This window comes from Periplaneta americana, chromosome 3 (assembly GCF_040183065.1).
Source record: "Periplaneta americana isolate PAMFEO1 chromosome 3, P.americana_PAMFEO1_priV1, whole genome shotgun sequence".
In the NCBI taxonomy this organism is placed as follows: Eukaryota; Metazoa; Arthropoda; class Insecta; order Blattodea; family Blattidae; genus Periplaneta; species Periplaneta americana.
In genome coordinates this window covers 155,104,084-155,122,795 of record NC_091119.1, presented here as the reverse complement: position 1 = coordinate 155,122,795, position 18,712 = coordinate 155,104,084, and the positions used below count along the sequence as shown (strand labels likewise).

Sequence of the window (18,712 nt, the reverse complement as noted above, 5' to 3'; positions counted from 1 at the left end):
GAAGCCTGTTACGTCTTAGCTATATATATATATATATATATATATATATATATATATATATATATATAACTTTCATTCTCTAGGCTACCTATTTTTATAACGTAGATGGGCAAGGAGGATCCGTCGGACCCATATGCCATTTTAATACAGTCACAGAAGAAATCATTTCATTGTACACTATATTAAACTTCTTTAATAATGATATTATTATAGTAACCAATGTCTTCCATCAAAGGACTTCAGTTGTCTCATCAAACCGTTGCTAGGCGGATTGAACAGATTTCTAATAATTTGGAATCTCAATTACATCAGGATTTGCAAATTGTGTGTATATTTTTCATTGCAAATTGTGTGTATATTTTTCACTCCAGTTTGATGAAAGTACTCATATGTCTGATATTGCTGAATTGTGTAAGTTATATTTTTAGAATGGTTTTTAATGATTTTACAGTAAAGGAACAGTTTGTCAAACTATTGCCATTTCATGGACGTACCAGGGGAGAAGACATATTTAATGCGGTACTTAAGTATGTCAAAGACAGTAACTTATCACTTTCAAAGTTTTTTGATATAACAACAAATGGGGCACCGTCTATGACTGTAGAAATAATGGTTTTCTGTCTCTTTGTGCTAAGAATGAATCATTTTCCAAATGTCTTTCTTATCATTGTATTATCTACAAGGAAGTTTTATGCGCAAAGGTTTTGAAATTCGATCATGTCATGAAAGTTGTAATTCGTGTGGTTAATTACATCAGATCGCCTTCTACTCGTCATCGATTATTCAAAAATATTTTGAATATATCAGATGCTGAGTATGGTGACGTAATTTTTCATGCAGACGTGAGGAAACACTGGAACGGTTCTGCTGTGTGCTGGATGAGATAAGAGACTTTTTTTAAATCATCTCCAGGGCAATATTATCACGAATTTGATGATATATTGGCAGATATCACCTCAAAATTAAATGGGTTAAATCTCGAATTGCAAGGAAAAGATCGTAATATTTCAAGTATAATAAGTGTGGTAGTTTACTTGAAAATAAATTAAAGTTATGGTTTGCTCATTTAAATAGAAATTCGCCTTCACACTTTCCAAATTTGAAATCTATGGCAGAAATGGTAAATGGCGGCAAGCACGATCATCTTTTGCCAAGCATCTTGAAACTCTTCGGTCGGACTTTGGTAATAGATTTAGCCAGTTTTCAATGCTAGAATCAGTGATAATGTTTGTCAATAATCCATTCGCTTCTGTTGACGTTTGTGTGAAATCTTCGAAAATTATATAATCTTGAAGTATTAGAAATGGAAATTTTAAATCTTTAATCAGAGCTTTTTTTAAAATCCTCCTACGCAACATATGACAATTTCTGGACTCTGGTGGACAGAGAAAAATATCCTAATATCCGTAGTGTTGTTCTGAAAATGTGCTCGTGTTTTCGTTTAACATATCTTTGTGAAGTTTCATTTTCGTCTATGAACATCAACAAAAACGAATACCGATCGTGCCTGACAGATCCACACCTGAATGAAGCATTAAGAACAGCTTATTCCAGCTACACACCAGATTTTCCTCAACTTGCAGCGAGCATGCAGTGTCAGAATTCATGCTAATTATGTGATTAAAAATAATTTCACATATTTGTCCCCACTATTATTATTATTATTATTATTATTATTATTACTATTAGTAGTAGTAGTAGTAGTATTAGTAGTACCAGTAGCAGTAGTGTCGAAGTAATGGAATCGTAACTTGGCGCCCGCGCACCCCTAGTTATCATTCAAATGTGCTCGAATACAAACGAACGTTGGACAGACCTGTCGTAACTTCTTCCTCAAATTATGAAAAAAGAGAAATATAATAGTAGTTCATTCAAGCGTCCTTGATCTCAAAGAGCGACTGCGAAAACTAAACAACCAGGCCGTCATTATTCTCTACTGGAGGATAATTAACATGGCGACGAATTAAAAACAATGATTTGATTATCGGTTTGGTGTTATTATAATAGTTAAAACGCAATCACACACATAAACGTTAGCACAAATACTTGCAACCACACAAAACGCGCAAGCAAATGCTTTTAACAACAACACACACAAATATTTGCAACATCTGACACATTCGTGCGCAAATTCTTGAAACGTCACCACGTGCGTAAATACTTGCAACCAACCCCACACACACACACACACACGAGTGAAAATAATTGCAATCATAACCACACACGGAAATACATGCAAACGCATACACACGAACATTGGCAACCACAATCACACAAATCCTTGCAACCTCGCACATAGGTTCCAAGAATAGCTAATTATGCATTATGTATTCGCACGAACGCACCAACTCCCAACAGCATACACGCGCAACAGCACGAACCCATACATTTCCCATAGCATGCGCTCACACACTTGCAAACACAAACAAACGCACACTTACTACCGCACACACGAACACCATTTTCAACCAACGTACACACGCAAAAAATTTTCAACCACACACAAATATATTTGCAACAACACAATTTGCCATTGCACAATGCATACATACATACATACATACATACATACATACATACATACATACATACATACATACATACATACATACATACATACATATGTGCAAAGAATGAATATAGGTATGAATATATCACATTATGACACACTTTTTACACATTCACTAAACATACACGTACATTATCCGCATAAAGGCCTAACTGTGCAATTTTTATATACAGTTTGTATGTATTGCATATAAACTGCTAATTCTTTAATAGTCTTATGTATCGGGCCTATACAAAAATCATTACTCGTTGACACAATACAGTTGTACTCTAATTTTGTGCACTTATCGATAAGATCAAATAGCTACCACTTGTTTGCTTCATTAAAGTGGCTATTTTTTGTGTTTCGTCCTCATTGCATTGTCAAATTCACATGCAGCGTGACCTCACGATCATGTGATCAGCATATAACAAAACCAGATGAACATACTTTCAGGTGAATCAAATAGGCCTACCGCCATTCTACTGTAGGAAAACTGTATATTTTAATGAATATTGTCTTGTCTTGATAAATAAAAATCAGCTGCACACATTTTTATGTGACACAATAATTAATATTGCCTCTATTATCGTGGGAATAAGTGCCAATATCAAATCTTCATAGGTAGTGTTTAATTTTTTTTTCATTTCATTTATTATATTCCATAGATCTTACATTAGCAATGAAGCTTTAAGATGTGGAACAAGTCGAAATTTTACAAGATTACAATTACAATTACAGTTTTTACAATTTTTCAATTTTCTACAATTTTTTTTCAATATTTTGGCGAGATGTAGTGGGATGAGGTGAGGCCCGTTACCTGGCATTTGCCTTATGGTTGGAGAAAACCTCGGAAAAAACCCAACCAGGTAATCAGATCAAAGGGGGTGAAATGAAATGAGGCCGAAGACTCGCCATAAACCATCGGCATCAGTCCCACGGCTGGGGAAAACCTCGCAAGAAACCAATTAATGAGACCAAACGGGGGGATCCAACCGAAGCCCGAGCGCAGCTCTGGATCAGCAGGCCAGCGAGTCTGCATACTACATCTCTTGATAAACACAGCATCACAGTTTTTGGTGACACAAAGTCTGCCCAAAATTATTGTGGAGATACGTGTCAGTATCAGATATTACCAAGTAATCTAACATTCTGGTCATGTGGTTGACCAAGGCAAACACAGCTCGACACAATTTAGGGCACACAAATACTGCCCATATTGTCGCGGGAATAAGTGCTAATATCATATATTCACAAGCAGATAAGCATTTTGGAATGGTAGACTACATTTGAAAATATGTAAAAAAAAAACGCACAAAATATACTAATTAATTGTTATACGTGTATTTAAGTTTAAACAAATATTACACCAATAAATACGTAAATTAATTTAAAAACATAACCTACCTGAGCCACCGGCGTGGCTCAGTTGGTTAAGGCGCTTGCCTGCCGGTCTGAAGTTGCGCTCGGGCGCGGGTTCGATCCCCGCTTGGGCTGATTACCTGGTTGGTTTTTTCCGAGGTTTTCCCCAACCGTAAGGTGAATGCCATGTAATCTATGGCGAATCCTCGGCGTCATCTCGCCAAATACCATCTCGCTACCATCAATCTCATCGACGCTAAATAACCTCGTAATTGATACAGCTTCGTTAAATAACCAACTTAAGAAATAACCTATGTCACACATCGCCCTCGTAAGTTCGAAAATTATCCACGTGATTTTCAGAAAATGATCATATTTCTTGAAAACTTGATGAATTTGACACTCTCAGACAAGGATACTTGACGGTGGCCATTAATACCCTTCAGAAGTAGGTAATTCATGAGTACAGTAAAGTGTATTTCATGTAATCTACTGTTGTCACAAGTTGTCTGGAACCTTACATCCTCTCGGTTTGTCTTTCGAACTGCTCGGTGCGGCATGTAACTTACTTGTCAACGTAACGGAACGGCATGGCTGCCCCGCCCCCAGAATATATTGCTCCTTTCAAGCCCATTGTTTCTCATCGACTTGAGGGAAAAGATCTTTGGATCGGCCCTTAAAAAGGTGGAAGGAGAATGTCACAGGCCACTAGGCCTACTAATTACTTGAATGGCTGATGATGATCATGATTGCTCTGTTCACTGCAGGGCTCTCTACTGTAAAGGAATTTGGTTCAGCTATTGGCAGTATGAAATTAGATATCTTCTCGCGACACTCCGGTCTTCAGAGGAAAACATGATTTCGAAGTAGGTCTTAACCTGTAAAAAGTAAGCATTTTAAATAGGCTATAGTCTTGTGTAACCACCTCCGCTTTCATCCAGACTGGGATCGGTAATGGCGGAGTTACTACTTCTATTTCTATATACATTATATAGAAAGGGTACATAACTTAGACATATGGATAGAATAATATTTACAGGTTTATTTTAATTTATAATTAGACACAATCCATATCGATATCACTACTGACATCGCCATTATGGTCATCATTATCGCTTGGTCCAAAATTAATTATTATTTTTCCTCTAATGAACTGACGTGTCTACAGTAGGTCTACCAATTCCAATCCTCTACTGTCACAGCAGAAAGTCCTTTCATTGCCGAGATTTCTAAATTAGACCAAATAATATCTGCCGTTGTATTGTGTGCTCGAATGTATCCCAGGCCAACTCAACCGCAATGATGTCGCAGTTGTAAAATGGTAATGATTCGAAAAGCTCATCTACACGGCATTCCTTGTAATAGATTTATCGAGGTTCACCTCGCCCGTGGTTAAGTGATTAGCCTTTCTGCCTTCAACCGTGACGACCCGGATTCGATTCTAGTTTGGGTCATAGAGGAATTTGTGGTGAACAAAATGGGCGCGAGAGATTTTCTCGGGGTTCTTCCGTTACCCTTCACCATTATCAGCATTCCACCAACATTCCAAAATCACACTCAGTCTGCGAGGTCTCGAGTCGGGCCTCCAGAACAAATAGCAAATTGCTGAAAGTTGTATATATTGTCTTTAATAATAAATCCCGAACGCCAGTCCTGCTAATAACGGTATTATAGGCCTAATAATATGTAGTAACTCATGTTACTCTCGGTACACAAATCACGTAACATAACCATTACAAACCTACTTTCTAAACATTGGATATCTGTTCTTTCCCGAAGTAAATTAATGTGATATTCACTTGGTTGTAATTCAACCTTCTTAATTCTCTTCACAGAACTAATACTTTTGCCAGAGTAGGCTTACTTAGCCGCTTTTTCATAAGCCTTATCAAGAGATTCCAGGAAACACTCGTTTAATCAAATTTTTCCTTCTCACAACACTTATTGGTATTTTTCAATAATTTCCCTTTCTCCGCTGTCGATAACAGGGTTATACTTTCTTCGCATAATGTGATTTTACCATAATTGCTGCACTCTTGCTGCTCCATTTTCAACGTTAACGCTGCGTACGCATTGAAGAAAATACTGTAGTTCTATGTTTTGACATGTGGAGCATGCGCATAGGCCTATTATTCTACTATATTGGCTCCACCTCCGTTACGCGCCGCCCTCCATCTGCCTCTCTGTTCCCGTTCAGGAAGACCAAGAAATCCTGCGACATCTGTGATTGATCTATTATATTAAGGGCTTTTCGCGATAACAATATTACGCGAAATGTTTATAAAAGTTTGTAATTTTGTATTTTCATTTTTCACGACCTATAAACCCTTTTATATGTATTCTGAGTACGCGATAAAATTCGAAATTTACTTAAAATGCAAAATTTATATCAAAACGCGAATTAGATGCGAAACAGACGATTTTTTTCAAACAAAACTTTATTTAAATATATATATTTTTCTTCTGGAAACTTAAATGGAGGAGTTCGTGCACCCTTGGAATTTCTAGTGATCTTGAACATGAGCAGTTAAGTAACCCCTCCAACAAATCCTTGCTTTGTCAGACCTTCCTGCTTTCGTTTCTTTCATTTGTTTTGAGTTTGTCAAGATAACACATAGAATACAGTGCTTCAAGATGACAAGATCGAAAGTATGTATAAAGCAGCAGACCGAAATGTATTCCTAAGATACAATATCAGATATAGGGGAAAAATGAGAGGATGCATTGTTATGTAAGGAAATATATTGTGACATTATGTAAGACATTCCTACAAAAGGAAACACTTGCATTATATCTTAATTTCAATGTACACACTTTATTTTTTTTTCATTGTTTATTAAATTGAATTAATATAACTGTGTGGAAACACTCTAAGTTACTCTGAGCAAGAGTTTATGATTTGACGCCCAGCAATTTTCACATCTCATCGCAGTCAGAGAATCTTCCTAGATCCTTCAGACTCATGCCGTTTTCTTGTAACGTCTTGTTTGCAGCCTCTATCGCATCTTCTTTAGGATTCGTCTCACGAAAACCAATATATATATGAGCTGAAAAGAAACATATATTTGAGTTACTATCTCCATTATTGAACAGGAATTGTCATTGAGAATATAAAAAAGTAGTTATACCAAGAAAAAAATTGAAAATATATAACATTATTAATACGTTAAATATGGCTATACACGAGAAAAGGGAGAATTTTTGAATTGATAAGACAATGGAGTTTAATTCAGTTCCAATGTTAAAACATTGTCCACCAAAATGTAGAAGCAAAAATCTTCCTTAGATTTTAGCGCAATGTGCTGATATGTAGAAAGTCGTAGGCTTACATCTAGGGAGTTTGATTCATGCCTAAAAAAAAGTGTTGCTCAGGTCATGTACAGCGAGCACCTAGGAAGTTTTATTCGCCCTTAAAGTGGAAAGTGCAGACCAGATCGAGTAGAGGGAGCACCTAGGAGGTTTGATTTGTCCTTAAAAAAGAAAATTACAGTACAATTATAAGGATCACCCAGGTTATTTGAATCGTCTCTACACTGAAAGTGCAGTCTAGTTCATACTGTATAGCGAACAACCCGGGGTTTGAATTGTCCCTGAAAAGAAAAATTCAGTCAAGTCAAGTAGAAGTTACACCTAGAGTGTTTGATTCGTTCCTAGAAAGGAAAGTGCGCTCCAGGTCAAGTACAGTGTTTTTCTTTCACACTGTGGCCAGCACACGGCGGCTCTCACTCTGGCAGCAGCAACTCGGACTCCCGCCGAAACAGTTATAATATTCCCGCAGTTGGGATTTCCAGGTTGTGTGAGTGAACAGCAGTCGCACTGAAGCCATTGTCTAGTTTGTTGCGTTCCTGTTCCATGCGGGTTTTAAGTGCTAATTAAGTTACGAGTGTTATCAGCTTGTTTCGTTCCTACACATTGTCTGCTATAATGTCAAATGTAGCCAGAAGATCAGGAATAGGTACAAATGGAATATCAAAAAACAACGATAAACGTTTCCTAGTGTCGCTTCCAGTTGTTGTATAAGTCTACATCTAGGGGGTTTGATTCATGCCTAAAAAAAGTGTTGTTCAGGTCATGTACAGCGAGCACCTAGAGAGTTTTATTCGCCCTTAAATTGGAAAATGCAGTCCAGTTCACCACTAAAAACTGCATTGTAAACATTTCATACGTCAGGTGGAAACCTTGTAGGTTGCGCTCGCCTTCGTCTCGAGGAGCTGACCACTCGTTCCACGTAGTCTATGATTTCACCGAGCTCGTTGGAAGCCCTCAGACGAAATTTGTCTCCAAATAGATACTTCAGCAAAAATGGAACAAGCATCTCTTTACATGCATCTCTGGAAAAGTAATCCTTACAGAATTCATATTCGAGAGTTCGAAGTCGGTCATGGATATCATTGGATTCATCGGGATGTTTAGTCGTGATGCAACTTCTTTAAAAATTGTTTCATAAATTATACTGTAAGTATCCTCAGTTCTATGATTGTTTAGGGCATAAACAAAGGGTATCACGCGACCCATGAATATTTCATGTACAGAAAACAATTGTGCAAACTGTGTAGGTGACGTTTTAAACGTCCCGTCACTGAAAATGATCGAACTGGCAGCTAAGTATCTGATATTTTCCACTATTACAAACACTAAAATTCTGTTTTCATCCTCTGATCCGGAATCATGTATTAAGAACTCTGCACCAGTTTTAGTAACCTTAGACTATACTTATCAGGAATTTGAAGGTTTATAAGAGACTAATTTCCTGAGTGTGTTCCTTTCCGCCAGCAAGTGCAGAATTTCTTCATCATGTACTCTACCTCTACAGTCGTTCGCAGAACTTGCGCTGGAGGTTCGTTTGATTATTCTCTGCTCTTCTCTTCACTTGATTCACAATTTTCCGCGTCTCCCTTCAACGGAAGCAGTTTTGATGTTATCTCGTTCCATCTTTTATTACCGTTATATTTTCCAAATCAATCGTTGTAGTACAATGGGCATTATATTATAGTACTCTTTATTAGCATCTCCAGTAGTGTCTACTTGTATTACGGTTCATCAAAATTAATGTAGCAAAATTAATGTATCAGAAGCATTGGCTTTCTTTTATTCGTGTAGATAATTTCTGCCATTTCCCAAAGTGTTAAAATAAACTGAAATTTAGAAAATAAAAGAGTAACGTTACTAGGCACAACATTAAACAAAGTATAAATAAATGTATTAATACCGTTACTAGGCAACTAGAAATGTCTTATTGGACGATAAGTGCTATGGACGAAGCTTGTTGGACGAAAAGTCCTGTAAGGCGAGAAATGGTTGCTGAATTTTGCCTGAACCTGGAGTTTCTACCCGGAACAGCATTACTCAACATGACTTAAATATACGATTCGGATATTCCAAATTTTCTTCCCTCTAAGAGAAAGCAATGCTACTTTTTTATCGTCCTTTAAAATCCACGCGCAATTTTGTACGTACTTCTTTACAATCAAAACCCTTTCCAAGACATTCAGGCATTTGGGGAGTGTCATCAAGTACTAGGCATATACTAAAAAAGTAATTTAATATATACTTACGACTATCCTCTCCTACCAGGCAACCTTTAAGAACCACGTATTTTGTGTAATCGATTCCCATGATAAAGAAATTGGTCCTCCACGGAACTGCAACAACAGTGTATTTGTTCTCAGTACAATAAATCATAAGCTTGAACTTCTGAAGCGTAATGATAGGATAGCATTAGAAAGTGTCCCTTTGTCATGCTCATGCATTATTCTTACTCACATCAAAATAATAATAATAATAATAATAATAATAATAATAATAATAATAATAATAATAACAAAATTTCAGTCAATTGTCGGGTCTTTTGTTCCACTTTTTTCAGAATTATGAACTAATATCAGACATTAGAAGGCAACAGACTACCTCGCACGTCGTTGTCAGCATAAAGTAAATACAGTGCTTAGTTTATAACAGATATAACAACACAGGGAAACATAAAAATTTGGCGTAATGAGTTCCTGTATTAATCTACATCTTTAAATGTCATTGTTTTATTTTTACGGTCAATTAGAGGAACTACAATGAAAACAAAACAAGACAAAAGTGGAAGGACTATTCTAAAGGACCCCATACAAGCAGAGACTTACCTGCAGGTAAGTCTGTACAAAAAAAAAAAAAAAATATATATATATATATATATATATATATATATATATCCACAGCATAATCTCGTGCAGGCTATGAGCAAAAAGTATTTAGACATTTGGTCTAGAGGTAAGTCTCCAGAATTTTGCAACTACTTGAATTTTTCCGACTATAGCGCTCTCCAAATTACCCAGGAGAAAAAGTAAATACTGAGAGCATGGTGTCAATATTTTGTCATTGTTACGTTTCAAACAGTCCTCTGTAGCGAAATGGCGGCAAGCTATGAAAATACAAATTTGAGAAACTATTTTCACACACTTATACAAATGTGGAACTATGAAGCAATAGTATTTCTCAAGTAATCCTATTTCTCCATGGAGAATTATTGATTTCAACGACTTCTATATGAACTAAACCCTAGGAGTTACGTCTTAGCAGTATGGAAAATCATTAAATTCATACATAGCCTATTTTCCCGAGGTAAGTCTGTACAGATAAGCCTCCGATAACTCTTTGGATATATGGGGCCTTTTAGGCTACACACGCCACCTTATTCATCATAGTTTATCCGACAGGTTATGCGCAATAATTTACTGAAAGTGAAATTTATTTTAGAAGCAGGTTGTAATTTTCCATTTCATATCTACTACCACAACATAATTCACGCTTCACAGGTTCACTAAATTAAAGGCATATTTATATAATGTTATACATGAACTCACCTGATACGTCATAGAAGTCGTGAAAATAACTTGTTGAGTTCCATTCCTTCACAAATCCCTTGAAATCTTGATTACTCTTCTGCCTGTTGGAACAATACATAATATATTTTTAGGAATGCATACATGTATGAAGAAAATCTAATCCCATACTGTTGTTGTTTAGTAACCCTGTCCGAAGACAGATTTGAACTTCATATGTAGCACCAATAAGGCATCACTCATGAGGCAACTAGGCCAGGAGATAATGGGGTAGGGTGGCCAGTTCCTTTCCACCTCCAATGCATACATCGTCGATTTGCTATATATTCCACTAATCAGACTTCAGATGCATACAAACAATTGTTCTTCCTCCGACACATATCGTCAAGTGAGATGTACTACCAGATAATAGATATACATATCAGCCAGAACCTCAATCAGAGGTAAAATACCTTACTCTAAATAATATTGACCAGCAAAAATGTAAAAATATTATTTCGAACTTTGAGGAAATTATGTTCGACTACACTATGTTCTCGCATGTGAACTTTGTATGAATAGAGTGAACTAATTAATCAATTTATCATATATCTCTGGATGTAAATTTATTAACGTCATTTCGAAATATTAAATTTTCTTGAAGATGGCGTCTTAAACAGCGAATAATCCAATTTCGATTAAATTTAAAATCTTTTAGAAACATAACACAAAAACTATGAGGGAAAAACAAAGATTTGAGATCACATACTTTAATATGTAGTTTAATGTAATTGCAAAAACCGTATAGCATTACAAAAAAACAATTTGTAATAATTATAGTCTGCTGAAATGTTAATATCACTTACACACGGTTGTAGGCCACTGTAGTCGAATCGCTCTCGTCACCCTGAGGGATAAAGTCATCTTTGATGCACCCTAAAGACGAATCCACATCAGTTTTGGTGTGATATAACCACGTCCAGGGACCATTGAACTGTAACACAATTTCAGTCCGTCAAACAGTCCTGAATGCTCATGAATAATGCAACAGTGTAGTCAACAATCTAACTTCGATCATTTTCAAATAGATTCTTATATTTGATCAATTACAATTGAGAGATTGGATGGAAAAAAGGGCAGTTGTTGATTAACGTTGCTATTGCGTGAATATCTCTAATCGAATTTTAACTTAATGCAAGTATTCTACAAATATTAGTAAGTTATTCAGAGCACGATTAATCGAATGGGTACATGTCAATTTATCGAAACATTTAATTAAAGCCGAAGATATAAAATCTGGAAGAAAAGTACGCTTTCTCAAATTATTAACGCTTTCCGAAAAATATAGTAACATTTTCCCCTCTACATTGAGTAATAATAAGTATTATAATTACACATTATAGCAAAGTGAATATGAACTATATTTCCACTTAATCTCTAAGTTAGGCCTAATTAAAACACTTTAATTAGGAAAATTGAAGACTTTATCAATATTATTCTGAAAAATTCCGTTTTCAAGTACTTAGTCACCACTGTATTATCTGAAGAACTTCCTCTCATTTATAGTAAAATGACAGATGTTTCCTGAGCAAAGAAATAACATTGTGACCTGAAGGCACTTAGTCTGGTCTGTAAGAATAATTCTAGCACAATTCATGAGTGAATTCGACACGGGTTACCGTAGTGTTATGTGTCAAAATCACACCGATTCTCGGAAGTCCTGGTCGATTTCATGTAGGTGTTTAGTTTGTCCAATGTTGGATAGTAGCGTTCTAAACTGATGAATATGTTCACTAGAATAATGTGTTTAAAGAGTGTGAACACATCTACATCACTAACAATCTTTGGTGATAGGGTAAATTAGGGTCTGTTGGATAGTCGGGCATGTTGGACACTTTGTACTTTAACGTGTTACCTCGCCACTTGTGGGCACCACATTCTGCTAGAAGTCAATGACAGAAGTAGCCACGAGTAGGGCACCACATTCTGCTAGAAGTCAATGCAGAAGTAGCCACGAGTGGGGCTACTTCCGTCATTAACTTCTAGCAGAATGTGGTGCCCACAAGTGACGAGGTAAAGTACAAAGTGTCCAACATGCCCGACTGTCCAACAGACCCTAATTTACCCTAATGAGGAAAATCAACCAGTCTTCAATTTTTTTAGTGTATGATTAAAAATTATTGTTATTAAAAGTGTTCGAGAAATAAAATATAATTCCTCAGTAAATCATCATACCAATCAAGAAATATTTACACACAAGACAAAAATGGAAACCTATTAAACTATAGTCGTAACAAAGAGTCAATTAAATACGTACAGTCTTAGAAAAAAGCTTTGTTTCACAGATACTTTACAAGTCCCAGAAATGAGGCAGTGCGCATGATCAGAGGACGTGCGATCTGGGTCACAAGAGGAGGACCAGTTGAGGTAATAAAATTAGTTTCATTTCGTTGTATGTCTGATCATGCGCACTGCCTCCTTTCTGGAACTTATTAATTATTTTTTTTCTAAGACTGTACGTGGGTTAAATAATGTGTATATTATTGTGAGTAAATTCTAATTTCATTATGAACAAATTCCTACCTTGTTAAAGTCAAAGTTTGTGAAAGTTACTGGACCAATATCACACCCATTACTGGAAGTGAAAATCGCACCAGCGAATAAAGTCAAACATAGCAGGGGCAACATCTTTATTAGCATCTGTGAAGACAATTGATACATTTAATTCGTGTACTTTTAATTCTCTAGACATGAAACTGATAATTATTCCACATTAAAAAACAAGCACATTCCAGATATACGATTTTGTTTAATAATCCGTATCAGTGTAGTGCGTAGTAATTTTTACCAATCATTGTCAATAACCAAGCGCGTTGAGTTACGTTATGAAGTAACGTTTCTTATCGTGTTAAATAAGAGTTTCGCACTTGAACTAATTTTCTTTGTAGAAATATCTAATGTAAAAAATTCAAAACCTTATCTGTTGTAGGAATAAAAATTCTATTCTTTCTCGCTGCTACTAATTTGTATTGGTCTTAAAGATTTTTATTTTAGCAAATAACACAATGGCAAACATATTATTATACGGACTTTTTAAGCAATGTAATATCAGTTATTCTTCATACAGTCTGTCTTTATCAAAATTTGGTGTTATGTTCGACAACATTGACATCTTCATCGGTGTGCCCGACCTGAAAAAGTTTAGAAGCGCTTATTTACGCTAATTAACTTGGAATGTAGGAAAACGAGAAGAGAAAATGAAGAAAGTAATTGTAATTCACAAAATACTTAATTTTTATATCGCAAGATTAGCTAATTTCGTGCAGTTAAGAGACAACGAAAACCAACCAATAAGAATTGAGTGATCGTATGTTGTATTTACTAGTTTCATGAACTTCGATGATCACATTAACGATAGTTGGAAACAAACTGCTTAGAAGATGTAGTTCTATTTTTGAAATCCCCAATTAAATGCTGTTTATTCAGAAAAATGGCCTTTTCTAATCTTATATTTGAGCCGTTGAGAGCAGAAGTGATGTAAGTCAAAAATGGGTAATAAGGGTTAAAGTAAACATTCTGTAAAATACAGCGCAAAGTAGCAATTAATATTCAATTTATTTAAACTACTAGTAGTCAGTGGATAACACGAAGGACATATTAATTGCTACTTTACGCTGCATTTAACAGAAGTTTTACTTTAAACCTCACTAGCCAATTTTGACTTACACCACTTCTGTTCTGAACTGCTCATTTATTAGTAGCGACACGCTTGTTACTTTTTAATTACGAGTTTTAGACAAGTGACGAATAGCTATAAGTTTACGTTACAATTCTTCCCATACTCACTTGAGACTTGCAATTTCCAGAAAGTTGGTTGTGAGCTTCTTGGTACTTTACTTACCGCTCATGTGTATGTATGTGTATGTGTAACTTATATATATAGGTTACACTGTACAAAAATAAGTTTTTTATCGTGTTGTGTTGCGATATCAATAGCAAGGTGACATGCTATTATAAAATATGACGAATATTAGAGAAACACGTAAAATCTATTATTAGATATCACGAAGACCGTAACTTCTTTCTAAAATTCTGCAAAAAAAGAGAAGTATAGTGGTAGTCCATTCCATTGTCTTAAAAAACTATTAGTGGCAAACGTACGCTAAACATACAGGCCTTTATTATTCCCTACATACGGATAATTTATAACGAATTCCAAACAATGATTTGATTATTGGTTTTGTATTGGTATTACTATAAAATTTAAAAACTCAATCACACACATAAACGTGAGCACAAATACTTGCAACAGCATAAAAGCGAACGCAAAAGCTTTTAACAAACAACACATACAAATACTCGCAACATCGGACACATAGACACACTCGCGCGTGCAAATTCTTGAAACCTCACCACGTGTAATAGTAATATGCGTTACAAGAGCGGTATGTTGAAGTTTTCATGTTCGAGGAAAAGTTTGAAAAAGCGAAACGTAGTTGAGCTTTTTTAATTTCCGAGAATTGAAAGAAAACATACCACTCGTGTATCGTACATTATTTTGTGCGAAGAACGTTTATTACATACCTGAAGGAGGAATTTCTAATTAGTTGCAATGAAATCTCCATCTTGGTTTCTGTTCAATGACGGCAAATTTGCAAATATATATATATATATATATATATATATATATATATATATATATATATATATCTTCAACATTGTTGCTTTAAAATGTTTTCTGTGTTTACTATACTCCAGCAGGCCGTGATATACGTCTGTCTTTTTTTTCCCCCAGTCTATAAATGTGAACTTAAAATAAACGGCTTCCTTAATGTTACATGCATCACGAATGCAGTAACTTTAGTGGAGTTGTAGAGTTTACTTAATTTTTTCAATATTTAAAAACAATAATTAACAGTGGAATTTAGGTGAAATTGCAGTGGTAAGTTTCCAATTTATAATTATTACTATATTGAACGTCTCTAAAAATAATATGTTAAAAGCCTAAAGCAGTAAAATCAATATGTCACTTAAGCGGTAAGAAGAGGGAAATTGTTATGTGTGTTAGGTTGGGAATACTGAATGTGGAATTTTAGACTTTCCGCGGATTGGTTTTGTGCGGAAACCAAGCAAATACGCACGATCTCGCACAAAAATACTTGCAACCGCATGCACACATGAAAATAATTGCAACCATACGGACACACGGATATACATCCAACCGCACTCACACAGATAGGCCTACTTGCAACCGCGCACACACGTTCAAATAATTGCAAACATACACACACGCACAGTTGCAATCGCAAGGACGCACCCACTCGCAACTGCACGAACGCAAACCTTTATAATAACACACGCGCCAACACTTGCAACTTATTACCCCACACACGAATACCACTTTCAACCAACCACACACACGCAAAAATTTGTAATCACACACATAAATATATTTGCAACAGCACACCTGGCCATTGCACAATGCAGACATACATACTTAGGGGAACATGGGGCAGGACGGGGTAGTTAATGTTTGAATGTTTTTATTTGGTATCAAATAATGTAAATGTATAGGTTTTGTGGCATATATGCTTTTATTACACTGTAAACAAGTAAAAAAATATGCACTTCGAGTGAAATACGGTCATTATAACCTTAAAATAAATTAGTTTTTCGAAATGTGCGTTTTGCCCCGTTCTGCCCCGGCAAAATGGGGTATCTATTTTTTGTAATAATTAAGTGGCAAAAGTGACAAAAATTATATACTGAAAGTGTGAATACTACAACATTTTACAAGTTTACTTGAGAAAAAGTCATTCGCAAAATACGCAAATGTGCGTGGCATCCTCGTCTTCACTATCTACTCCTGCGCAACAATTGTGAGCCCATTTCAGACATGATACGCATCTAATCCAATCTTCTTCTGACAAACAACAGGACGAACAACCCATTACAGGAGGTGAAATTTAATTAAATATGACGTGGGCAGGACGGGGTACTGCCCTGTTATGCCCCACCCCGTTTTGCCCCACAGTCACAATTTATAAGTTATGAGGTACTGGCAGAAAAAATAACGCACGATATTTAAGAAAGTTTCGGAATTAAAAGCCAGTTAAGCACTCTATAATAGGACATTAAAATAGATTATCTAAATAAATCTCATTTCTACTTAGGTGTGACAAGAGAACACTTTAAAGTTGCAAATGAATGATGCAATATGATGCAGCAACCGAATAACATACAACAGATGCAAGGAATGGCAGTAAGTGTTGTGTGATGATATATTTACATGAGCTGACGAAGTTCTAAAAAAATTCGGTAGATTTGCACTACTTGTTGGGAAGACAGAGGCTATACCCCGTCCTGCCCCATATTCCCCTACATGCATACATAAGCATGCGCATATGCAAACAATGGATATAAATATCAATACACATTATAACTTACTTCTTACACATTCACTAAATATACACATACATTATAATAATATGGCTTTTAAGGAATCCGGAGGTTCACTGCCGCCCTCACATAAGCCCGCTATCCTGAGCAAGATTAATCCAGTCTTTATCATCATATCCTATCTCCCTCAAATATATTTTAATATTATCCTCCCATCTATGTCTCGACCTCCCCAAAGGTATTTTCCTCTCCGGCCTCCCAACTAACAGTCTATATGCATTTCTTGATTCGTCCATGCGTGCTACATGCCCTACCCATCTAAAACATCCGAGTTTAATGTTCCTAATTATATGTCAGGTGAAGAATACAATGTGTGCAGTTCTATGTTGTGTAACTTTCTCTAGTCTCCTGTAACTTCATCCCTTTTAGCCCCAAATATTTTCCTAAGCATCTTATTCACAAACACCCTTAACACCCTTAACTTCTGTTCCTCTCTCAAAGTGAGAGTCCAAGTTTCATAACCATAAAGAACCGGTAATATAACCGTTTTATAAATTCTAACTTTCAGCTTTTTGAGAGCAGACTGCATGACAAAGGCTTCTCAACCGAATAACAGACATTTCCCATATTTATTTTGCGTTTAATTTCCTCTCGAGGTCATTTATATGTTGCTCCAAGATATTTGAATATCTCCAACTCTTCAAAGGATAAATTACAAATTTTTATATTTCCATTTCGTACAATATTTTGGTCACGAGACATAATCACATACTTTGTCTTTTCGGGATTTACTTCCAAACCTATCACTTTACTTGCTTCAAGTTAAATTCCCGTGTTTTCCCTAATCGTTTGTGGATTTTCTCCTAACATATTCACGTCGTCCGCATAGACAAGCAGCTGATGTAAACCGTTAAATTCCAAACCCTCTCTGCTATCCTGGACTTTCCTAATGGCATATTCTAGAGCGAAGTTAAAAAGTAATGGTGATAGTGCATCTCCTTGCTTTAGCCCACAGTGAATTGGAAAAGGATCCGACAGTAACTGACCTATACGGACTCTGCTGTACGTTTCACTGAGACACATTTTAATTAATCGAACTAGTTTCTTGGCAATACCAAATTCAATAAGAATATCATATAAAACTTCTCTCTTAATCGAGTCATATACACATACATTATCTGCATAAAGGCCTAACTGTGCAATTTTTGCATATAGTTTGGTGATCTGAATTACGGTGAATACTTCTTATCTAAGCTATGAGTATATATTGCATATAAACTGCTAATTATTTATTCGTCTTATGTACTAGACCTATAGAAAAATCATTACTGGTTCATACAATACAGTTGTACTCTAATATTGTGCACATGTCGGTAATTTCATATCAGTACCACTTCTATCTGCTTCATTAACGTGGGTACTTTTTTGTGTTTAGTCCTCAGTGTCATTCACATGCAGCGTGATCTGACAGTTGACAGTTGTGTGGTCAGCATATAAAAAGTCAGATGAGCCTTTTTTCATGATTTTCAAGCAGGCCTATCGCCATTCTATTGGAAAAAAAATCTGTATATTTTAATAAGCGTTGTGTTAATAT

At 35.8% G+C, this 18,712-nt stretch overlaps 1 protein-coding gene across 3 annotated transcripts in view; it reads right to left on the bottom strand.

Annotated features, from left to right (window-relative positions):
• The window catches only part of LOC138696713 (uncharacterized), a 60,918-nt gene extending 46,272 nt beyond the window's left edge, over positions 1-14,646 (bottom strand). For 2 of the 3 annotated variants that reach the window (XM_069822031.1, XM_069822034.1), the window contains exon 1: positions 14,566-14,631. Coding sequence is in view for 1 of the 3 variants with exons in the window: in XM_069822033.1 (XP_069678134.1) it covers positions 6,827-6,957; positions 9,466-9,552; positions 10,762-10,844; positions 11,586-11,713; positions 13,303-13,419 (546 nt within the window). In the remaining 2 variants the exon portion in view is untranslated. Of the gene's footprint in view, positions 1-6,698; positions 6,958-9,465; positions 9,553-10,761; positions 10,845-11,585; positions 11,714-13,302; positions 13,420-14,565 lie in introns of those variants that run through there. The other variant, XM_069822033.1, reaches the window with a different exon arrangement.
• Positions 14,647-18,712: the final 4,066 nt, after the last annotated feature.